The following is a 25297-nucleotide window of genomic DNA, read 5'->3' on the forward strand; positions in this document are numbered from 1 at the left end:
GATTAATGATAGGAAGAAGCAAACAGATGGGAGATACCCTATATAAGAAATACAATGACTGTCATTAGGAGTTGGGGACAAGGCTTCTTCTCCTTGGTATAGCCATCCCACCTCTGAGGCTCGCCTGCAATTCAGTTTCATTTTTGAGATCTTATTTTCCTGCAATGTGTATCTCAACCACCAGAGGGAGCTCGCTACAAAAGAATCAGAACTCCAAGCTCAACAGGAAAATTGTGGAGGGTATGGCTGAGCAAGGGGTGTGGAATCCTGGGCCAAATCCAGAGCTTCTCAACGATAGGGTTGGGGCATGATCCAGGTGCCCCCTCTGTGGCTCTCTTTTCTTTCTTAGACCACATCCCAAGGAGAGGGGTGGGGCATGCTGCCACAACCTAAAACTTAGCAGCTAGCCAGATGTAAACTCTCTAGGATGGGGGGTAGAAGATGAGGGCCAGATCTAGTTTGGGGGCCTGAGTTGTTTTGCATCTCAAGTAAAAAAAGCTTTCATCAATTCTGCTCACAAGCCACTGGGCCTAACTCCTTAGAATACCCTGTGCCAGGCTAGGTAGTCTAGCTAGACCTGGGAACCTTAGACAAGGAGCTGGGGCTGCAGTGTGAGGAAGGGGGGAAGGAGGAGAAGCAGCGCTGTAGAGGATCCATCTTCAGCGTGGCACCCACATTGCCCTGGGACTCCTGCCTCTAGGTCTATCACAAAGAGCTATGGGACCTAGCTTCTCCAATCATGACTTACTAACCTAGTGTTTCACAGGATTTTTACAAAATCTCCTTTACCTTCGTTTTCTCCACTTACCTGCACTAAGCAGGGACTCTTCTGTTACAGATGTTAAAATGAAGACATTTATCAGAGACATTTAGCAATTACCCAAGTAGCACTCAAGGGCAGAGCTGGGCCTGGAAGCAGTAGGAGCAGCCCTGAGGGGCCTAGGAAAGGGAAGGAGGCAGACAGAGCAACAGCCTTCAGAACTGCTGCAGCAAGCACTGGCTCTTGGCCAGGCTTCATGCCCGCCCCTCCAGGGCCAGCTCTGCTGGTAGGCCCCAGGCTCCCAGCCCCGCCTCCACACTCCCACCCCATTCCCCTGAGAGCCCATCACCCTGGCAACAGCCAGAGAAAGGCCCAGCTAAAATATTTATGGCTCAAAACAGTCCAGAGGCTTGGATTGGGGGAGGAAGGAAGGCTGATGTCATCCCTTCTCTGCTTGCAGGGGAGGTGACTGACATGCAGGGCAGCTGGGCGGGTGGGCCAAGCCTACTAGGTCAGAGCTCTCAAAGGAAGATCCCTAGGGCTCCAAGTGGTAATGGGAGAAGGGAAGAAGGCTGTATATGACAGACATGACAGGTGACAAGACAGGATAAAAAAAACAAGCCGGAAAAAAAGGAGGAAGGAAACTAAAGTGTTGAGCAGTATTCTGTATGGACCCTGTGCTAGGTCTTTCACACACATTTCATTTGCTTCTCAGATCTCATTCAGTGGAAAGGGATTATCATCCTACTTTCACAGAGTAAACAGGCCCAGAAAAATACACAGCAAGTGATAAGCTAGAATTTAAACCCACACCTCTTTGGCTTTAGCCCCATGGGCCTTCCTATAAAAATCCATGGTTCCCAAGTAGATATCCTTGCATCTGGGGGTGGAGGGTCTGTCTGCCTAGGAACCTAGCACTGGCTTCTCAGACAGTGACCCAGGCTCTGGGCCTCCATTTATCTATGACCAGAATGCCATCTGCTTCCCGCCCCAAACTCCTCTCCTGCCTGCTGAACTGAAGCAGGTCTTCAAATGCCACATAAAGGAACTCGAGCCACAGGGTGAGGCCTAGCAGCCCAAGTAGCCACGGAAAAGGCAGCCTCAGTGCTCAACCCTGGACTGAGAGTCTTGATGCAAACACAGTTTGACAAACTCATCTGTTTCCCTGGGACTTTCCTGGTTTTAGCACTGAAAATCCAACATCTCAGGAGCCCTCTGGAAGTCTTGGGTAAACCTGGATGGTTTGTCATCCTGAACTCTCTCACATAAACACACTTTACTGTTTCAATGTACTGGTGGCTGTAAGAGGTACAAAGAGGTCAAAAGTGAGGACTCTCAAGTCTCACAGCACCTTTTTTTAACCTTAGGCAAGTTATTTATCCTCCTTGAGCCTCTGTTTCCTCATCTTTAAAATGAATATAATAGATTGGAGGATTAAATGAAATAGTGCATATAAATGCTTGACATAGTGCCTGGTACATATTAAGCTTTCAAGAAATTATTAGCTATTATTTATAGTAATCAATAATGAAGATAGGGGCTGGCCCGGTGGTGCAGTGGTTAAGTGCGCACGTTCTGCTTCGGCGACCCGGGGTTCGCTGGTTTGGATCCTGGGTGCAGACATGGCACTGCTTGGCAGGCCATGCTATGGTAGGCGTCCCACATATAAAGGAGAGGAAGATGGGCACGGATGTTAGCTCAGAGCCAATCTTCCTCAGCAAAAAGAGGAGGACTGGCAGCAGATGTTAGCTCAGGGCTCATCTTCCTCAAAAAAAAAAAAAAAAAAGGAGCATAAAAATAAATAGCTGTGAACAGAATCAGCTACCATTTAAAAATAATAATAATGAAGATAAAAATGGGCTCAGAAGTTAAATAAATGGTCCAAAGTAAATTAACTGATTTCAATGTCCCCTTCCTGCCAAGAAGGAATTCAAGCTCCTTAAAATGCCCCAGGCAGTTAAAATGCAGACAGGCTCTTTCCCCAAACTCAGCCTGTCCCCCTGCTCCCTTGTTAGGATAAATAACCAGAAGACAATAAAGGAAGAATGCAATATTCGAGGTCCCTAACCTCTCAGAAAGCTTAGTGTAAAATCAGCCTAGGGCATAGGCCACAGGAAACCAGAAGTGTATCAAAGGCTGGCTTTCCCATTCTCCAAGAGAAGATGTTAGGATAAGTAGCTAGCCCAGTGCAGATGGAAGGAAAGTGAGAGCTGGACAGGGGGCCTTTGGCTCTCTCCCAAAGCTGATAGAAGCTACCGGAGCTGGACCATTCATCACTTGACAAAACCTTTATTGAGCTCCTCAGTGCCAGATATTTGTTGGGGAAGGGATACAGTAGAAGTGAAGGAAAAGCCCTACCCTTCAAGAGCTTTTTGGACAAGGTTAGTAATCAACAATGAAGAGAAAAACAGGCTCAGAGGTTAAATAACTTGCCCGAAGTAAATGAATCTTCTCACTTGGCTTTCCTCAGCCTATTACAGAGGTGGTGACCAGCCTCTCTGTGGGAGCCCTCTGGAAGTGTCCAAGGGCTCCCAGGTTGGCACTCACAACACAGGTGTGGCAAGGTGGGAAACAGGAGGTGGTGGTAGGGGTATTCCAGCTTGTTCTGCTCAAGGCTAAGGGGAAGCAGGCAAACTGGGAAAGAGACAGAAGGACTGCCAGTTTATTCAGATCTAGGAGGCCATGCTGGGGATAGCGTTAGTCCCCCGTCAATTCTTTGAAGTCCTAAGCAGGTTTAACTGTTAGCATCACAGTCCCCTGCAGCCCTGAGGACTCCATTCTGGGCCTAGTGACTCTCCTAGGGGATCCTGGCTGGCTTTCTGTGGGTAAATCAGACAGATCAAGAGGTGGGGTGGGAAAAGACTGTTGATCTCCGTTCCTGGGTTTCTCTTTGCTCAGCAAATGCCCTCAGGCCAGCCTTGACACAGCAGGCAGCTCTCCTGGTTTCCGGAGTCCTCTGATGGCTGCAAAGACACAGGTAGAAAATTAAGAAATGAAGCTGCCATATCATGGGGGCTTCCCAGCCTCCCATTTGGCTAGGCTTCCTCCCTTACAATCTCCCCAGCCCACAGCAGAACTCCAGTTGTTTCATTCAGTACGAGGTTTCTAGGGACACACATGGGTAGAAAATAGAAGTCCACAGCCTATGAACTCCCTTTTTGCTGTCAGTCAGGTGGTGAAAATGGAGGCTCACACCTCCTACCTCCCATCCTCGGCTATGCCTGAGCTGAGTGATCTAGGGCAGAATCAACTAAACCTTTGGGGCCTCCAGCTATATAAAGGTGAAAATGTTTTCTACTCTCCCAGAGATGTCAAAAAGATAAACGAAGAGCTTTAAAGTCTTTGGAAGAAAGGGAATGAGGAAATAGGCATCTTCCCATAGCTATAAATCCTAGGCTCAGGGCTCCATCTCTTCCCTTCTCTTGAGGGGTCCATCCCAGCTCCCAGTACTCAGGGTCATCCATGGGAGAGACACATCCTAAGCCTGGGGCACAGGACAGGGCCCTGATCTCATGCCAAAGACTGTAGTAGTGTCTCCCCATCTTTAAAAAAAAAAGCACTACCATTCTCCAGAGTTCAAGCCAGTAACTTGGGAGCCCTCTCAATACCTCCCTTTTCTTCCACATCTAAACAATCACCAAGTTATGTTCATTCTAGCTCCTACAAGTTCTTGGATCCATTCACTTCTCTACATTTTCACTGATATCACCCTACTATAGGTTTTCCTCATTTCTTGTCTGGACTAACACAAAAAAGTTTCCTAACAGGTTCCCATAATCCACTCTTCACTCAGGAGCAAGTGAAGTTTAAAAAGCAGAAATCTAGTAATCATGTCATTCCCTACCCTTCACACCTGGATTCAATGGTCTTCAGTGATGACCTCAGAATAAGGTCTAGCTTCCTGCCTCACCTTGAAGTTGCCTCAGTCCTACCCTCTGCCTACAATAAGCTTCATGTCCTTTCCCCAAACCATCTCCTAAACCCTCTGCCTACTTAACTCTTTCTTTAGATGTCAGCTTAAGCACCATGTCCTCAAGGAAAATCCCAGAGCTAGGTTAGCTCCCTGTTGTGTGCCCTCATAGCGCCCCATTCTTTTCTTTCACAGCACCTATCACAACTGAAATGATTTGTGTTATTTATGAGATTAATATCTGTTTAGTGTCTGTCTCCCTAAATACACTATAAGCTCCATGAGGTCAGGGACCATTTAATCTTGTTCAGTTGCCACTGAATCTTCAGTGTCTAGCACATAGTAGGTGTTCTAATTTATAATAATGTATTAAAAAAAACAAATGAAAGGGGCCATTTGTACTGATCTCTGGAGAGAAGCTTATGAGGAATCATATCAGAGCACAAGATATTTCTCTCTCAAAGACAGATGCAGAGCTTGTTTCCTACATTCCAACCCCAGAGAGCCCGAGAGATGGGGAGCACCCATTTCAGATGCGAGGCTGGGCCATGAATAGGAAGCATGAAGGCTGCAGGAGTCAGCGGACCTACAGAAGAATTAGCCCTGTATCCGAACCCAACTCTTTTATCTCAAGTTCTCACACATGGTGCCTGGGGTGGAGGAGACTGGCTACCCTGAAGAGGGCCAAGGTGGGCCCCAGAGGCTGACAAGGGATCAGCTAACTCAGGCATCTTAATACAGTATTACAAACAGAAATAGTGCCCAAATTTCTGGCAATTACCAAGGTGATTAATTTGGGCTGACAGGCTGACTGTACCTCACACTCTGCCTGGAAACCTCTCAAATGAGCTTTCCTCAGGAGTCCCCACGACCTCCCCAGATCTGCCCTGGAAACGAGGCCTCCTTGAAGCAAAAAGCTCCCTAGGTCTAGGTGGGGGAAGCACAGGGATGGCTTGTGTCCTGTCTGAGAACTCCTACCTGCCCATTCCCTAAGACTAGCCAAAGACAATCCCCCCAGCTTAGGCTAGCAGTGAGATGTCCCCCTCCTGCTGAGAGGCCACTCCACCTGCAGTTAAGGAATGTCAAGAAGCTAAACCCCAGCAGCACGGTTATGAAACTCAAGCCCCTTCCAGATCCAAGTCTGTCTCCTTTCAGAAAAGAGAGCTGCAGTTGCAGAACACTGGATGAGAACATGTCCTCAGCCCCGAAGCCAGAACAGGTTATGGAGTAGAAGACCTCTAGCCCAGGGGTTGGAAAACTGATTCTAGCTATCAGGGAACATATCTGCTCCCCACCACCCCCCAAAATGGGTGTGGTCTGTTGCTTGAATGCAGCCTCCTTGGGAGCCAGGGCAGCAATTGGCCACAATAGGACTAGGGTATAGCGCCCACCATGGGCCTTTGCTCCTAAAGGGCCTACAAGGGGCTAGGCCAGGGAACAAAAGAACAGTAGTTAGCCAGTGCAGTGCACTTCCTCCCCTCCCCCCAACAGCTGCTGTCTCAGACAGCTGTATCCAGCCCGTCTGCTCAAGGCTATTCAATATTCATCAGATGCTTGCTAGCTTTAAACATGCCACGACTATTAATCTGGAGAGCAAGAGGTACATGAGAGTCTGGAGAGAGAGAGGGAGGGCTTAGAAGGATCCAATTCTTTTAACTTCAGGAATCTGGAAACCAAGCCAGGGGCACCCACTTTGTACGCCAAAGCCAAGAACTACTTTCAGTGTAAGGTGATCTCCTCTCGGTACAGAGGAGAGACCAGGAGGCAGCTAAGTGGGAGCAGAAAGATTTGTCTAAACTCCAGCTCTTGGACCCAGTGGTCATCCAAACCTGTACACCTCAGTTTCCCAGGATAATTCCTGCTTCACAGGGTTGTTTGTGAGAATTAAAGGGGATGCTACATATGATACTCCCAGCAGAGTTAGCACAGAATTAAGAGCTTAAAATGGAAGCAGAGACTTCATTCAGGACTTACGGTGGTGAAGCAAAGCCTTGCTCAGCAATTCCTTAAGACTAAAATTTCTATCAGTAGAGACTCACAGTTTTGGTCTCTAATTCACAGGCTGGGTGAAAGGGATAGGATGCAGGAAGATTCCCTTAACACATGGCAAAGGCCTAAAACCCCACATTCAAATAGCCCAAATATCTGAGAGGAGAGACGATTAGTATCTCAAAAGGTAAGAACCAAAAGGCCTTCAGGCAAGAGGGAGAGCAAAGGCAGGCTGAGCGAGGAGGGAATAGCTTTTCACTCTCCCACAAAGGAGCGGGGGCCATTCTACGTAATGCTTTTCGCTTTTCTCTTCTGCTTCCCTATTCCCCCAGCTTGCCAGCACAATGGCGAACACGAGAGTGTTCAAGTCACTCTCGTGTTTAAGGCCTTAAATAGCTCTCTAAATTTGAGAATCAACTCCAAATTCCTTGCCTAACCTTTAGCTTTTCAAAATCAGCACTAACCTACTACTCTTCCAGCCTCAATTTATAGCTAACACTTATTGGGTGCTTACTACATGTCATGTTGAATGTTTTACACGTTAATCATTCAATCTTCACAACAATGTTGTGAAGTAAATCATATTATCCCCTCATTTTACATATGATGAAGCTGAGACTTAGAGAAGATAACTCACCTAAAGTTCCAAAGCTAGTAGCTCTGCAGGAGGCAGAACTTAAAATTAGTCTGTTTAAAGCAATAATAGTGCTATGCTACCCTATCTGTCTGCCTGGCATATTCTTACTTATCCTTTAAGACTCAACTTAAATGTCACTCTCCTTTTCTGATGCTCCCTAAGCCTTTCTCAGACAGCTCCTCCAGGCTCCCTGGTATTCAGCTCACAAGAGAACACAATCACACACCACTGTAACTATTTAAGACTTATTTCCTCCCATGAGACTGAGTTTCTTAAGGCAGAGACTATGAACCGATGTAGACCTGTGATCCAGCATAGCCAGCATAAGGTCCTAAGCGGCCTCAGCACATGTTTGCTGCGTTAGTAATAATGTTCCTGCAGAAGCAGCTTTCTTCCAGGATAGAGAATGACTGCACAGGCTCCCTGAGATGATTCTGGCTGACACGTAAAACGCCTTCTAAATTCCAGTGTGATCTAGTAGTCGAGATTCATCATGGACTCTGAAATCAGACTTGCCTGAGCCTGAATCCCAGCTCAGCTATTCAACAGCTGCATGACCTTGATAAGTTATTTAATTTTCTGGGCCTCAGTTTCATCACTGTGTAAAATGGGATAATAATAGCTACTTTATAGGTGGAGACAGTGCACGGCACATAGTAAAGAATGAATGTTAGAACTGACAAAATGCAATAGTAGCTAAAACATTTTTTTCAGATTTTAACATTTCTGAAATCAGTACGCATCTTACACTTGATAGGAAAATAAGCCATTGTGCTGGCTTAATTAGCAGCATTTTTTCTGTTTGCAGTACTTAATGATACGTCTTATAATAAATGGCCTCAGTGTCAATGAAATATGGTGGTATCCTATAGAAGGAGCATGCTTTCAGCATAGAGAATGGACTTTGGTGATTAAAAACGTTGATATGCACCCCCCACAACTTGCTGTCCAACTGCGGTAAATTACTTCACCTCTCCTAGTACCACGTGCCTCATTTACAAAAATAAGGACACACAGTAGGTATTCAAATTGAGTTCTCCTCTCCCTTAGTCAGGCAAAGCTGCCTATTTTCCCTATGTCATTTTCTCCTTCTTTTAGATTTTTTAAAAAAACTTTTTCCTTTTTCTCCCAAAGCTCCCCAGTACATAGTTGTGTATTTTCAGTTGTGGGTCCTTCTAGCTGTGGCATGTGGGATGCTGCCTCAGCATGGCTCAATGAGCGGTGCCATGTCCGCGCCCAGGATTCGCACAGGCAAAGCCCTGGGCTGCCAAAGCAGAGTGAGCAGACTTAACCACTTGGCCACGAGGCCAGCCCCACTTTCTCCTTCTTTTAAAAAATTGGGTCAAGATCAATGAATGGGAGTAGACTGAGAAGTAATAAAATTAGAAATAGATGAAAAGGACCACTTAATACTTACACTGCCAGCAACAGCAGCCTATATAGGCTCATATAAAGCACGAGAACACATCAAGAAAGAGGGAGCCCGTGTACTGCCTTCCGCATTCTAACCCAGAAATGATCTCGGGCAAAGCCTGGGTGACACAGAGCTTCAGGGTTTGAGGTCAGGGAGGGAGTACTTAACTTTCAAAAACCCGAATAAAACATCCACCACCATCACCTCTATCCCCCTTGTTCACTTGGTTCACAGGAGTGCTCTGCATATGTGTTCCTGAAACAAAACACAGTCTGAGTCTGCTTCATCCTTGGTGGCCAGAAAGCCCTAGCAGCTGCTGATGCATCTTTACCTTCATTCTTAGCTTGTGGCAGAGGATGGGAAGTGGTGGGAGAGAAAGCAAGAGGGCACAGATCCTAAGGCTATTTGAATAATTGCCATATCCCAAGGTAAGGAAGGGTGAAGAGTGTTCCTTTAGTAGCAACTGTCATGGCCAAGAGCGCCCTGGAAGCTCCATGGAAACCCTGGAGGGAGATGGGGAAAAGAGCAAAGGAGGTTTGATGGTGGGAGAAGGCCACGTTGGAGCTCGGCCTCTGAGCCTCTCGAGAACTATATATGGCCAACATGGCACCCAGAGAGCTTCATTTCCACTTTAGCAGCGCACAGTATAATGCACAGGATAAAGACATGATCTGGAGTCACTCAGACGTGGGATCAAATCCCAGCCCCACCACTTACTAACTCTTAATGACGCAAAAAAAATCCAATAGGCTATTATTTGTTATTGAGTAGCTGCTATATGCCAGAAATTGTATTAATCACTTTAAATAATACCTACTTCAAAAGGCAGTAGATGAAAACATCTATGATCAATTGATTTTTGACAAGGGTGCCAAGATCATTCAACGAGGAAAGAGAAGTCTTTTCAATAAATCGTGCTGGGACTTCTAGATATCCACATGCAAAAGAATGAGTATGAAACCCCCACCTCTCTCCATACACAGAAGTTAACACAAAATGGATCATAGACCTAAAAGTTTAAGAAGTAAAACTATAGGGCCAGCCTGGTGGCACAGCGGTTAAGTTCCCACGTCTGCTTCTCAGCGGCCTGGGGTTCGCCAGTTCGGATCCTGGGTGCAGACATGGCACCGCTTGGCCCGCCATGCTGTGGTAGGCGTCCCACATATAAAGTAGAGGAAGATGGGCATGGATGTCAGCTCAGGGCCAGTCTCCTCAGCAAAAAGAGGAGGATTGGCAGTAGTTAGCTCAGGGCTAATCTTCCTCAAAAAAAAAAAAAAAAAAAGTAGTAGTAGTAAAACTTTTAGAAGGAAACAGGTATACATCTTCAGGACCTTGAACGAGACAATGGCTTCTTAGTCGTGACACCAAAAGCACAAGCAAGAAAAGAAAACAAGAGATAAATCTGACTTCATCAAAACGAAAAACTTTAGTGTTTCAAAGAAAATAAAAAGACAACCCACAGAATGGGAGACAATACTTGCACAATCACATATCTGATAAGGGCCTAGCATCAGAACATATAAAGAACCTACAATTCAATAATAAAAAGACAATTCAATTTAAAAATTGGCAAAAGATTTAAATACATTTCTCCAAAGAAGATATTCAAATGGTGAATAAACACATGAAAAGATGTTCAACAATACTAGTCATTAGGGAAAAGCAAATCAAAACCACAATGAGATACCAATTCACACCTAGTAAGATGGCTATAAAAAACAAAACAGAAAATAACAAGTGTTGGTGAGGATATGGAGAAATTAGAAACCTCATAGTTTGCTAGTGGGAATGGTGCAGCCTCTGTGGAAAACAGTTTGGCAGTCCCTCAAAAAGTTAAACATAGTGTTACCATATGACACAGCGATTCCTCTCCTAGGTACACACCCCAGAAACTGAAAACACGCCCAAACTAAAACCTGTACACAAATGATCACAGCAGTACTATTCATAATAATCAAAAAGCAGAAACAACCTATATGTCCGTCAATGGGTGAATGGATAAATAAAACGTGTAATAAAATGAATGAAGTACTGATACATGCTATAACATGGATGAAACTTGAAAACACTATGCTAATTGAAAGAAGCCAGTCAAAAAAGATCATATGTTGTAGGATTCCATTTATATATGAAATGTCCAGAATAGGTAAATTGATAGAGACAGAAAGCAGATTACTGGTTACTTAGGGCTGGAGAGGATAAGTAGATTGGGGGGAGATGGCTAAAGGGTATGTGATTTCTTTTTTGGGGTGACAAACATGTCCTAAAATTGGCTGTGATGATGACTGTATAATTCTGCATTTACTAAAAACCACTGAATTGTACACTTTAGATGGGTGACTAGTATAGGAATTGTATCTCAATAATCCTAAGACATCCTTTAATTTCTATTAACAGAAGCTAAACAGAGGCTGCCAGTGGTAGGCTACGGGCAGTTTACAGGGACTAATACAAATCTAAGCAAACGTTAAACAACTGTCAGCATATAAAATCCCAATTTCTAGTTTTTCTTGAAAATCAGATCTAGCAAGTTGAGCAAAAAAATTTTAGAGCTGGGAAAGAAATACAAATGACAATGATCTTCAAATGCTTGAAAGGACATTCCTTCAGGGGTCCAAAGTAGAACCAGTATAAGTTACTGGAGTGACTCACTCAAAATGCGGGAAACCTTCTAGTACTTGGAACTGTCTTAAATGAAACGGGCTGCTTTTGGGAAGTAACATGTTTCTCATCACTAGTATAAAGTACTGATACTTGCTATAACATAGATGATCCTTGAAAACATTATGCAAAGTGAAAGAAGCCAACAACAAAAGGTACGTATTACACGATTCCATTTGTATGAAATGTCCAGAATAGGCAAATCCATAGAAACAGAAAGCCGGTTAGTCATTGCCAGAGGCTAGGGAGAGAGGGGAATTGGGGGTAATTACTAACAGGTAGGAGATTTCTTTTTGGGGTAGCATAAATTTTCTGGAATTAAATAGTGATGACAGTTACACAGCATTGTGAAAATTCTGAAAACCATGAACTGTATACTTTAAAATGGTTAAAATGGTAAATTTTATATGAATTTTATCTCAATTAAAAAAGAAAAAGGTAGAGAGGACCAAATGAGATAATCCTCATTAACTGCTCAGGATATTATGATGCACATAGAGATAAATGTTAGTTATCATCAACAACTTCATTTGATGATAAAGAAATGAGGCACAGAGAGGGGTTAAGCGTTTTGTTTTTGTCAAAACAAAGACAAAGGCTATGATGAAACAGAGCCAGGACAGGTCCCCAGTCTTGCCTGTCTCTAAAGCTTATAGAACTGTAATAAAAGTTCACAGGCAGTGACAAAAAGCTATAGAAAACTCCGGGACCAAGTGACTACGCTAGACACCCAGAACAGGCAGACCACTGGCAGGCCTGGGTCTGCCAACAATGGAACCCGCCTTTCTGAACAAGCACAAATTAGAAGCCAAATGAAGAAAGAAGTTTCCCCAAAACTCTGCTCTAGGAAGAGTTGAAGCTAAATTGTCTGCATTCAGGGACTTTCCTTTAAAATTTCCTAGCCATTCACGTGACTAACATCAAACTTAGGATTTCCTGGGTGCTCAGAACCATGCTCAATACATGCGGCCGTCCTTAAAGTCGCCAGATCTCAGAGGCTCCTGGATGAGGCAGGTTTTGAAGAAATGACCTCCAAGAAGGCAAATTTCACTGGGAAGGGCTGTAGGGGCCTTGACTTACCTAGTTAGACTGTCTCCTCAGTGCCACCCTAACCCTAACAACTCACTCAGGGGCAGAGGGAAAAAACATCCAGTTAGCTCCTTGATGGCTTCACGCAACAGGAAGGCTCACTCAATTGTCAGAGCCCCCAACTACCCAAACCAGGGGTTTAAAATTTCTTAGGGAAAGAACACTAATATTTACTACGTATAGGGCACTGAATGGTTGGCCTTACTACATATCAGAACTCCTTCAGTTCACCAACCACTGTAACGTGTACATTATTATCATCTTCCTCCCTAGATGTGGAAATTCATTAAGTGATTTGTTTTAGGTCAGTAAACAAAGTTCATGGATTGAACTCTAGGTTTGCCAGGTTCCATGTCCTTTGTACTACAAGACAATATCCAGGCGTCTCCTAAGTATGAGGAATACTCCTTCCTTAAATTAAAGCAGGAGAGTAGAATTAAAATGTTAGGTTCCGGCGACACATGAACTCAGGCTTGATTACTAACCATACTAACTATGTGATGCTGGGAAGTCACTTAACCTTATTAAGTTTCAGTTACTACTTCTGTAAAATATGCTATTACTGGACAATTGTTTTCTGGATGCCCACTATCCACTTCCCTTTCCTAATAACACTGTGACTTCCTTTTGAGGAATTAGTTTTTTTGGGGGGGGGTGAGATTAGTCCTGAGCTAACATCTGCCACCAATCCTCCTTTTTTTGCTGAGGAAGACTGGCCCTGAGCTAACACCCGTGCCCATCTTCCCCTACTTTCTATGTGGGACACCTACCACAGCATGGCTTGCCAAGCTGTGCCACGTCCGCACCTGGGATCCGAACTGGCGAACCCCAGGCTGCTGAAGTGGAACGTGTGAATTTAACCGCTGTGCCACTGGGCCGGCCCTTATTTTATTTATTTATTTTTTTACTGCATACTGGTCAAGTATTGGGACATGTGACTCAGGCTGACATTACCTCCCTAGAATTCGAATCTTGAGTAGAGAGAGAAAGAAACCAACGTGGCTAGAGTTTACTTATTCCAGCAATAGTGCCTAAGCAGCTAGTCCTGGCTTCAGGACCATTCCTATGGTCTACCACTACCGTTTCCAGTTCTCTGCAGCCACCCTGGTTCCCAAGCCAGATTTTCTAGCCTTCACACTAAATCTCTGAGCTCCTGACATCCTTACAATCAATTCCTTTTTATCTACATTAGCCAGTCACTTGGTTGCTCACAACTAACGAACTCCAAATGAAATACTGCCTCACCAGGTTATTGACAGGAGAGAGTGGGATTCAAAAGCTATAAACAGACACTATCTGGTCATTACAAGTAAATTCACTATGGACTGTAAACCAATATATAAGCACGGTCATGTTGTAAATATGGTAGAAATGACATGAAAGAAAGATTTGCCCATTGATCACCTCCCAAGCCACCTCCTGGCAAAACTGTTTTATAGTTAAAGTCTCACATCCTTAATAAAAAGCCACCTTAACATACCTGACATGGGTCTTCACTACCCATTCTACTCCAGAAAATGTCTCAGGAGTTTTCAATTACCTGAAAATGGAGAAGCAAGAGATCAGTCGTTTGAAGAGGGAGTTTTAAAGACATACAAAATAAAAGATAGAGATCCTGCATGCAGTTTACACATTACAGGAGAGAGACATGCAACTTTAAAGAAATTTTAAGTAACATTTCATTGTGAATATCAATATGGGGGACCTAGAGGGGCTCATCTTTGTACATTTTAAAATAGCTGAGCAGAAAGCTTTACTTTGGGGAGCAGCAGGTCTAAACTACAGTCATTGAAATTTTACAATGTGTCATTTAAGATGTCAGACTTTGTGCCCAGGTTACATTACAGTTCACTTGTGATGGGCAGGATTATTAAGAGTTATGGCTAATTTATGCGGCAGCATATGGTTTTTCTTTTTACAGCTATTTTTATTAAACAAGTTTTGCAAAGTTTTAACATTAAAATTAACAGCTAAAGAATTGTTTATGCAAGTTGCTGTCACAGTTTATGTAAAAGAGAAATATGTGCTATTAAAATCAGACATTTAGGTTACCTTTGGTTTTTTGCGATGCATGTTAGCTTTACACATCCTGATTCTCTTGCGATAATTTTCCTTTAAAAAGGGGGGTATAGAGTGATCTCTTTTCATCAAAACAAGACATAATGCCCTGAAAGCTGACTTCAAACCATGGTTGAAAATTCAGTTATTTACACTTTATCACAATCTACAAATACATTTTTTTGTTGGTGTGTTTTAAAAAGAAAAAAAATGTCCATCATGCACTGCTGCAGGCAGCTTGGCACTTCATACAAGAGGATTTTTCACCCCCGAGCAGTTTAGGTGGCTCCCTTAGGGAAGGCATGAGAACCTGAGAATTAACACAGAGGAGTGGAAACAGGGTCAACCAATTCCATCATTTCCTCTCTTGGTCTCTCAAGAGGGAGTTCAGGGCCAGCCTAGCATGCCAGATCCTGCCCCCGCCCAGCTGACTGGTTAACAGCATTTCTGGGATTGGAAGGGAAACCCTTAAGGGAATCCAGGGTTTGCTAAATTGTTTTATCAAAGGCAGGTGGTGCTATCCCTTTCCAAGCTCACAGAGATTATTTCGTGTCACTCTTGGGGCCACCTAGGGCCTTTACAGAAGGTGCAAACTAGAGTAGCTGGCACTTTAAATACTGAGGCCTATGGATGGAAACCATTCCAAGTTTCGGCTTAGTGGGCTTTCTCTCTTCAGAAATTAGAGTTGTGATAGGATTGGATAAAACTGTTTTCAACAACTTCCAGGGGGTGAAAAAGCTTTTCAGGTTATTTTTAAACTAAAACTTAACAACTCCATAAACTTTTTTTTGGTAAACTTAAAATAAAATCCCCCCCACCACTTTTAAGAATGTCTCCAACTTTTAACAAGCCCATTAACTTTAGAGTTAATTTAAATTTATTTGAAAGAGAAAACTATTTTATTGTCCACCCAAAAAAATGACAATTCATCACATTTACTTTGATTAAAAAAGGACTAAACTTTATTGACAAACTGCTGCAGACATTTTGACATAAGTTTAAGCTACCTATTTAGGCAGACTTACACATGTAGCATTTAATCTTCCAAGAACAAAATGGGAGGACGGTACAAATCCAATTAGGACTTTAACTTATGTACAAAGTGGATTTTGATTCCTTTTTCGTCCAGCTGCAGTGTCCCTTTTTATATCATGCTAGTGTTGAGACATACTTGACTGACTACCTTTCAACAGTTCAGTATTGACAACTGTCAACTTAAGAAAATCATCAGCTTTTGGCCCCCGTGTCCAAGTGAGCTTTTCATGGAGTGCAGAATCTCAAATGGACAAAATACTTTGTCTTTTTAAATACTGAAAATTTTAATTATTAGTACTATTACTGAAAGATCATGGCTAAAAAGCTCTGCATCAAATTCAATTCAGGTGGCCAGCCCCTCTCCCCCAATCAGCCTCTTCAAAACCTACTCCCCACTAAGTATCTCTCAACACTGTATGTCTGGGGCTAGATTTCAAAACCCACATAATGAAAAAGTCAGTTTTACAAACCTAATTTTGTTGTTTTTTTAAATCAATTAACGTTAAAAATTGCATCAACTATTTAATTCATGAGGATCTTTCATATTAAAATTTAACCTTAAGATTCAACCGCCATGTGCTTTTAAAGGAAACGTTTTTAGAGACGTCTGAGCTCACTTTTACATGGTGGCACCTACTGCCGTTAACGTTTGTGATTTTAAATCTTAAACAGCCCTGAATTTTGAAATGTAGCCTAGTTTGGGATTCTGCAACTACAACTTTACGGGATGCCTCAAATCAAAACTAAGATAAAGTTAACAAGCCTTAACTTCAGAACCTTTAAGCAAGCAATGTCACTTTTGAAACTAACAGGTTTGTGGTGTTTTTTTTTACTCAACTTCTTTTTTTTATTATAAAAGGTACATTTCTGTTTATATTTAAACAACAAAGAAAAAAGCATCTACACACTTAAAAAATTAATTCGATATTCCTAAATCTATTTTAACTCATTTTAAAATACTACATACAGAAGCCAGAATGCAGAGTTAAGAATGGAGTAAGGTGGGGAGAAGAAGGGGACCACGAAGAAAAACACTTAGACAATTACTTGTCTGTTGTGGGTAAAGCAACAGGAATCCTGGGAGATACAAGAAATCAGTAACAACTTTGCTCATAAATGATATTTTCCCCTCATGTTTGTTTTTAATAACGTCCATATGGGTGCTCTCTGTATGCTCCCTTCACTGGCCTAGCTGGAGGGGCCTTCAGCGACGGCCTGGTCCCATTCCAGTCGTCTTGGCCTGTAGAGAAAGCAACAACAGTTATAAACTATGTGCCAAAGGCATTTTGGGATGAGCAGGGGCAAGTCATCCAGTAAAGATCACCAAAAAACACTGCTTTGCTTCCCATGTCTTGCCACTTCCCAGGTGGTCTTTGTTTTTCACTCTGCTTGGCCCTCCTGAGCAGCTTAGGCAATTTCCCAACTGTAGGGCAGCTCTGAGTGGACGGACAAAAGGAAACATTTCAGAAAGGGCTTAAAGTAATCTCCAGCAAAGAGGCTCCCCACAGGCAACATGATCTATACTCCAGTCCCTAAACCTCGATAAACCCAACACTGCTTGAGACAGTGAGGAAATCCATCTTGGTGGGTCTGCAGTGCCCTTTCCTGTTCCCACAGCAATCTAGCAGACAGCTTCAGGTAAAGTGACAACATCTCGAAGTCTTTCAAATCAGAAGGAGGTAGCTCCCTTTCCATCCAACAGCAAGTCTGGCTTCCCTGTGGAGAAGTAAGCAAGGGGCACATTTCATGAGGCCCCCTACCACAGCAGAGCTGGTCTACCGCTCTGGTGGAAGGAAGTAAAACCAAATTTGTTTACAGCACTGATAAGGAGAATTTATTATCTCCTTTCTTATGCCACAAAGTCCAGAAACACCAGACAACATGGCTGACATTCTCGAATGGTTTTCCTTTGTGACAGGAAAAAGCCTGAGGGAGACGATTACTTACTTCTAGAGCTGACCTCTTATGAAAATGAGTTTTATAAGCTTCATAAGTTTATTTGTTCCACTCACCCCCATACTTTGTCCATGCCAGTTCATTCCTTAAGTAGTTCTCCAGCTGCCTACATTCACAAACATCTGCCTCCATCACTATAGGTCTAAAGCCCATGAGTGGATCTAAACTCGCACAGAACCCTATCTAAGCCTGTTTATACCCTTAGCATAATAGATACGTCCATCACTGTCCAAGTCGCTTTTGGGTACCAACAAGACAGTTTATTTTTCTAATTCTGTTTATAAAGGCAGAAATCAGAACAGATGAACTGTGGCAACATCATACCAGGAGCACAAGGAGCAGCCTGCCTCTTTCAGTCCAGTCTTTTCTCCAGCAAAACAGAAATGCAATTTAGTCAAACACATACAGAGGCCTCATTGTGCTGCCTCACGGATGGAGGGAAATACCCGGGGGCAATCATACTGCCCTTCTAAATAGTGGCATATGAGCAGTGCAGTGTTACTGATGGCACCTGTCCAGTACCATTTAGCTGAAACTGGTAAAAACTGTCTCCCTGGACAAGCAGCTGATTGGCTACTACCTACTGTGCTGAGGAGTCGAGCTGTTTGTCTGTCAGGGGGAGGCCCTAAGAAGCTCTCCCTTTTCCAGCTAGGGCTAAGGTGAGACTGTCAACTAGTATCTCAAGATGAACTGTCAAGTGCCGAGCCTCTTGCCAAGGACTCTGGAATTCCTTTAGGTATGTTGAAAATACCTCACATTTAAAACACTGCTCTCTGCATCCACTGCCACGTGGCACTCCCTCTGGGGCCCATTAACACAGAGCCATAACTGGCTCTTGAGGACACTCTTGAGCAATATGTTTTCAACCAAAGCTCAGTGAAGGCAGTTTGGTCCTGCTGCCATTCCAGCCTCTAGCTCTCTTGGGATCAAGTACTTAGTTGAGATCTCTCCAAGACAATAAGGAGTTTGGTGCCAGTACTGAGCTGAATTGGCCCCTACAGACTCTAATCTGAACCTAACAGACACTCTTCTTGCCCTCAACTTGCTCTGGCTAGCTACCATCTAGGTATCTAGATCCCTTTCAACTACTATGTCCTCTACATTGAGATTCTCTCCAATGAGATCCAAAGTTATTTTTTAAAATGAGGTGGGGCAGAAGAGTAGAGTTGGATATGATTAAATTCTTATTATCCACCAATATGGCCTAGGTATCAGCAGCAAAGGGCCAGCAACATAACTCAGGCATAGCCATCTCCTGGCCTAAAGTAAGAAAAAACATCAGCTTAAAAGTCTTCTGCTGCAACCAGGCCAAGCTGGACCTGAGCCCTGGTTTAGGACATGTGCATAGCACCCCTACCTCACTTTAGGAGTCCCTCTTTCTACTACACACCCCAAAATTTAAATAAGAGGAGGACTCCTATTGTCATATCTACCAACATCTTGGCCTTCTAAACGTTTCCCCTTAGATATATGACTGTCTGACCCCCAATAACCCAGTCACCAGCATTCTCTCAGGCACTTACTTGCACATTCTGCCCCACCACAGAAATAAAGACATACCATATGCTTCATAAGAATCTTGAACCTCCCCATGTCCATAGTCATAATATTCTGAGTCCCTGAAAGCCAAAAACAGGGTGTTAGAGAGCTATATAGCAACTACGTTTCAGTTTCACCTTTCTCCCAAATACTTCCATATTTCAGTCATTTTACTGTGCATGTAACACAGGAAAATGCTCACTCTGCCCCATCTCCAAACCACAAAATATTTCCACACATGCATATACTACGTACTCATAAAAAAAACTGTGACAACTATACCAAAGAAAAATGGATACCACACAATTTAAAGTGAAAGGGCACAATCCAAAATTTGCCATCTTAACCACAGTGTATATACACATATATTCATAGGGCTCACTGGAACAAATAAACAAACATAAAAAGAACTGTTTTGTCCCCACTATAGAATGAGGAGACTCCCTTTCAATGAATTACTGATAAGACACATACACAAAAAACATTTTTTAAGAAAAGTGCAGAAAAGAACCTAAGTTATGGTAGTGGGATTCTAGTTTCCTTTTAAACTTTTATGCAACTTTAATGTGGCTGTGGTATTTTTTAATAATAAATCCAAACAATTTAAAGGCATTTTCCCCTTTGTTTCTATGTAGTTACAGCTCAGGAATTTTTCATCTGCTAGTCCCAGATTCTGCACTACAATTTAAGGTTCACAGTTATACAAACTTGCAGACCCAGGTATGTGCCTTACAGATGTTAAAAGCAGAGATACCCTCAAAAGGTGAGCCTTATTCTTCCTTAGAGGTGTGCTTACCTAAACCTCTCAGTTCCTCCAACTCCCTCCACCCACCCCTAGGACATGAAACAACACTTATTGCCTGACTCACCCTTGGCTCTGGCTGTAATAGCCTTCGTAGCCTTCGTAACTCTGTTCTGCATATGTGTCATCATATCCCTAGAACGAACAAAATGCAATACAAAGTCAGAATCACAGAGCGGAGGGAAGACAACTATATCCCATGCGAGTGCAGCAGGCTCTGGATGAAAAGAACAGGAATTCCCCTCCAAAATGTTAACACCTGTTGTGGAAGAGTCAAGACAGAAAGGATTATTTTTTAAAAACTGAAACAAAACAACCAATTAAATAAAAAAAACCCCTTCAAGTGAGGGTGGGAAATAAGGTATAAAGTTGAACTTCAGTATTATCAGTAGAGTAGTGGAAGACCCTTAGTAAAACACTGTACATCAAGCCCAGCTTATTTCCTGTTTAATCTACATACACATAGTAAACCATGGTTAAAATGGAAAAATCTTATCATAGTTTAACATTCACTGCAAGAGAAGAGGGAAGATTCTGTATCTTACAAGCAGTCCCTGCCACCTACATCAAGGCCAAGTTTGACACCTTCCTCTGGCAACCTTCTAGGTATTGGGAAATGGTACACTGTACAAACTTACATATTCTTCATATGTTTCTGGTGCAGGTGGTGGAGGCAAAGGTATTCTCTGGATGCCTGCTGTCCGTGCTCTTGGTGCTGGAGCACCCCTCACAGTAGGTGGGGGTGGCACTCCTCGAGTCACAGTGGCACCTCTGGTGATGGCTCCTCTCACTGGTGTACCACGCACCAAAGCCCCCCGAGGTGGTCCAACACCACGGCCCCTGCAAAAAGAAAGTTTATTTTAAATGGAGATTTTTATGAATAGGCTACTTTTGTGTTCACATTTGTTTGCAAACTCCGGAGCCAGACAGGTTTTATGATGTCTTAGATAGACTATTATTAAAACAAAGAGAAATGTAGAGGTGGGTAAAGGACCCACACTGGAAGACACTCCAGTTCCCACAGTGGACCTGTGAATGTCTCATCAGTGGACTGCCTTGCAGAGTCTCAACACTCCTTAGAAGTCAGTCAGAAAAGATAAAATTCTAAAGTGAGAGACCATTTAAAAATGCTAGAACTGTCCAAAATCAAAAGACAAAAGTTTTGGCAGGACTGCTGCACTTGACTATGGCCAAAATGCCCAAGATCTAGAATTCCACCCTTGATATAACATACAAATCCTGAGACCCCATTCAAGTTGGAGATAAGAGCATCACTAAGAGAGAGATGCTATTAGCAGTCAAATTTACATCCTATTTCTGATAGTCTCCATTATTTTTACCTGGGAACAGGTGGAGGAGGTGGTGCAGCTCCCCGGCCTCTCACTGGCACCCCACGTCCGCGAGAGGGCTCCGGTACTCCATTCAGGTAGGAGAGCTCTAGAAACTGCTCCTGGCAGATATCGTCCATCATATCCTGCGAATGAAAGATAATGAGGAGTGTTGTACAATATTTCCACCTTCTGCTGACAAGTCATCTAGCCCACATGAGCCTTGGAAACTAAGAATAGCTTTGTTTTTTTGAGGAAGACCAGCCCTGAGCTAACATCTGTGCCCATCTTCCTCTACTTTATATATGGGACACCTGCCACAGGATGGCTTGCCAAGTGGTGCCATGTCCGCACCCGGGATCCGAACCAGCAAACTCCAGGCCGCCGAAGCAGAACGTGCGCACTTAACCGCTGCACCACCGGGCCGGCCCCTAAGAACAGCTTTGACAGTCCAGATGAAGACCCAGGTAATTCATTCTCTGAAGTCAAATGGTAGCCTACCTGTCCATCACTTTGAGGAAAGTCTTGCTGGCAGACGCATTATTCAGATGAAGCTCTTTACGATGTGGCCCCTGCCTAGCTCTCCAGGTATCACCTCCTTTCAAGCCATGCTGAACAACCTGTAGTTCAGAACCTGGCGTACTCTTACACAACCATTCCTGCAAATAGTTTCCTCTTCCCAGAATAGTAAAAGCCACTACCACTAATTAAGCTCTGTGCACTGGGCACTATATAACAAGCTTTATAGAGATTTTTCAGTTTAATCTTCAAAATAACCCTGAAGTAAGTAGGCAGATCTTCCCATTTTATAGTTGGGAAAACAGATTCAGGAAGTATTAAATAACCAGCCTAAGGACACAGAGCTACTAAGTGGCAGACTAGATGTGAATTCAGAATTACCAGTCTCCCTCAAACTTGTCTTGACGCCAGAGCCTCAGCACCACCCTTAGAAGCACACAACCGTCAATCACTGAGAATATAGTGAGGGCACTGTATTTTTGGGAAGAGGCATTAGTATAATCAGATCCAAAGACTGAAGATGAAAAGTCTAAATAAGAACTCTAACCCTTCAATGAAATACATCAATGAGTGTTTCAAGATGAGCAATTAGTTCTTGACAGCTAGATTATGAAACAGATGAGTGCCAAAATAGAAACTTAGAAAAAATACTTAACTTTATCATGAAATATGATATATTTCTCTTTTGCTTTCAATAGTTTCCTTTATACCCTAAGCCTGCTTATGTCTGCTGGTATGAAGTGTTAAAAACTTTAATAACTATATATAGTCTCTATTCTTGTTTTTCCTTAAGATTATTTTGTTTCTTATTTTCAGAACAGTGTTCCAAATTCTTTAATCCACCAGTACTCCTCTAAGTGAAAGTACGTTTTCACAAATTTACAAATCTAGGTATTCTGAAGTAACATTTTACTTTAAATACACTTTACTTTAAATATATTTTAATCATGTTCATCTGTAAACTTGAAAACATATCAATATTCAAAAGTTTTTTTTTTTTTTGAGGAAGATTAGCCCTGAGCTAACTACTGCCAATCCTCACCTTTTTGCTGAGGAAGACTGGCCCTGAGCTAACATCCATGCCCATCTTCCTCCACTTTATCCGTGGGACACCTACCACAGCATGGCTTTTTGCCAAGCATTGCCGTCTCTGCACCCAGGATCTGAACCGGCGAACTGTGGGCTGCCGAGAAGCAGAATGTGCGCACTTAACTGCTGCACCACGGGGCCGGCCCAATACTTAATTTAACTATTATTATAACAAAGCCAGAGAATTTTATTAGAGGTCACAAACACTGTAACTTTTTCATTTCATATATACAGTTTTAATACAGGTGAACATTTTTTTTTTGAAAGATTTTATTTTTCCTTTTTCTCCCAAAGCCCCCTGGTACATAGTTGTGTATTTTTAGTTGTGGGTCCTTCTAGTTGTGGCATATGGGATGCCACCTCAGCATGGCTTGAAAAGCAGTGTCATGTCCGCGCCCAAGATTCGAACTGGCGAAACCCTGGGCTACTGAAGCAGAGTGGGCGAACTTAACCACTCGGCCATGGGGCCAGCCCCCAGGTGAACTTATTAAAAGACTCACCTATTTACTATCAATTTAAGTTCTGTGAATTTACTGAACATTTATTACTGTATTCTTATGACATCTTTCCTAACAAGCCTGCAGGAAACAGATTAGATGCCCCTTGAGTCCAATTATTACCAAAGCAAATATCACCCCATTAGCTAAAATGCCACATGTTGAATAATTCCTGGTAAATTATATCTCACACATGACAGTCAAGACATGTTCTAACTTTCCCAAATTAAGGACTTTATTATGAATTGCATAAAGAATACTCTATTATCTATCATATTTACACATTTTTTATATCATCTATCATATTTACCCATTTTTCATGAAATGTTGCTATTTTGTTGGACATGGACTACAACTTGAAGAAGTACAATGAAACCTATGTTTCTACAGTTCTCTTCGTTATCATCTAAAATGTATTTTTAAAAATGTATTGAAAGGCATTAAAGTCTTCACTAACTTGGAAGGCCAAGAATACCTCCATCTTGATTCTATGTCTTAAATAATTTCTTTAGAACTCTGTTTAAATTTAAGCTACACAGTCCCATAGTTCTGCAAGGCATGATGAGTACTTTTTCAGTAATTTTTGCATTGTAGATTATTACTTGCTGACAGAATCAGACAGGTGCATTATAAAAAACATCCCATATAACATTTTTTAGGCTACCTTTAAAAATCACTTACTAAAGGAATATATAAAAGCTTTCATAAAGCAAAGAATCTTCAATCCTGGTAAGCTGAAATCACTGCATTAACTTTTTATATTTAAATTTCTATAAAACTTATTTTATGGAAACTACATTTTTAAAAAGCAAAACTTGTTAGTCCTGAGTTCAATTTCATTTTTAACTCATTACTGGAATGTAATTAGATAAATCAAGTTACAATGTGTAAGAAGCCTATTTTGGCATTATAGAAGAAAATCTTACTAAAATAAAATGAACTATTAGAAAAAAAAAATTACCTGTCTCCAAAATCTAGGCTTTAAATCATTAGACTATATTGCCTTTTTTGTCCAACTGAGGAACTCGCACTCACTCTCACAAGACAGTCTAAAATATTACCTCTTTTGAAAAACCTTCCCTTGATACCACCACCCTTACTTCCTCCACTTTACCCAAAGCACCACGTAGTTTTCCCTACCCACTTACCACATCTTTATAGAATTATCTGTCTTTCTCACTAGACTGTAAGCTCTTCAGGAACCATTCCTGTATCTTTAGACCCAAGGCACAGTATTAGGCATCTACCAGATAGGGAACAAACGTTTGGGAAGAACAAGGAAACTGAGGCTCAGAAAGTGAAATAACAACTTGTCCAAGATGATGCAGATAAAGCTCCCAGTCCAGTGCTCTTCCTACCATCCCAGGAAGCCTCTCTGGTACAGTTAATGGTTCTAAGGGGAAAATGGAGGACTCTGGTAATGGATGCAAAAATAGGCTCACTTTTTTTCTTCACAAGAAGGAAGAACTGAGTCAAATACCATTTGCAAATCTTTTCACATATTTCCTGATGAGAGCCATTCAGTCTTACTACCTGAAGTATTTTTATATATCCCAGGTGACACAGCTTAAAGAACACAAGATTCTAGTCACCACAGACAAATGCCCCACTCAACTCTTCACTCCCTCCTACCTTACACATTACTGCTCCTTGAGACTCACACTGGAGAATCAAGTGACCAGCGACAGTCCATTTGCTCAGATTCTTCCAACTGCCAAATCAACACTGAGGAAACCCAGATCTTCCAGGCAGGCATCTTTTTCGAAGATCCACTTACATGGGAGCCTTGAAAACCTATCCTTTTTGAGAAATATGCTGAGACTGATGACAAAGAGGAGATGACCATTCCCCTGTGGTCCTTCAGAAACTGAGTGGCTCAGGATGCTTCGATACAACACCTCAAAAAGAGTAAAAAGAATTTCCTCAAGGGAAAATTTGCCAGCTCTGAGTTTTTCTCTGGGATGTTTTAAACTGGCTGTTTCAGAGTGAACACTCTAATGATGAGTACTTGGAA

The 25297-nt window shown here is 42.5% G+C and overlaps 1 protein-coding gene across 2 annotated transcripts in view; it reads right to left on the bottom strand.

Moving 5' to 3' along the window:
* Positions 1-3033: 3033 nt before the first annotated feature.
* KHDRBS1 (KH RNA binding domain containing, signal transduction associated 1) overlaps positions 3034-25297 on the bottom strand; it is a 37043-nt gene continuing 14779 nt past the window's right edge. The window contains exons 5-11 of one of the 2 annotated variants that reach the window (XR_006888624.1): positions 21191-21324; positions 20489-20690; positions 19918-19985; positions 19070-19128; positions 16601-16793; positions 13941-14000; positions 3034-3723 (exon numbers count right to left, since the gene is read on the bottom strand). Coding sequence is in view for 1 of the 2 variants with exons in the window: in XM_046661224.1 (XP_046517180.1) it covers positions 16696-16793; positions 19070-19128; positions 19918-19985; positions 20489-20690; positions 21191-21324 (561 nt within the window). In the remaining variant the exon portion in view is untranslated. Of the gene's footprint in view, positions 3724-13940; positions 14001-15452; positions 16794-19069; positions 19129-19917; positions 19986-20488; positions 20691-21190; positions 21325-25297 lie in introns of those variants that run through there. The other variant, XM_046661224.1, reaches the window with a different exon arrangement.

This window comes from Equus quagga, chromosome 5, assembly GCF_021613505.1.
Source record: "Equus quagga isolate Etosha38 chromosome 5, UCLA_HA_Equagga_1.0, whole genome shotgun sequence".
NCBI lineage: Eukaryota > Metazoa > Chordata > Mammalia > Perissodactyla > Equidae > Equus > Equus quagga.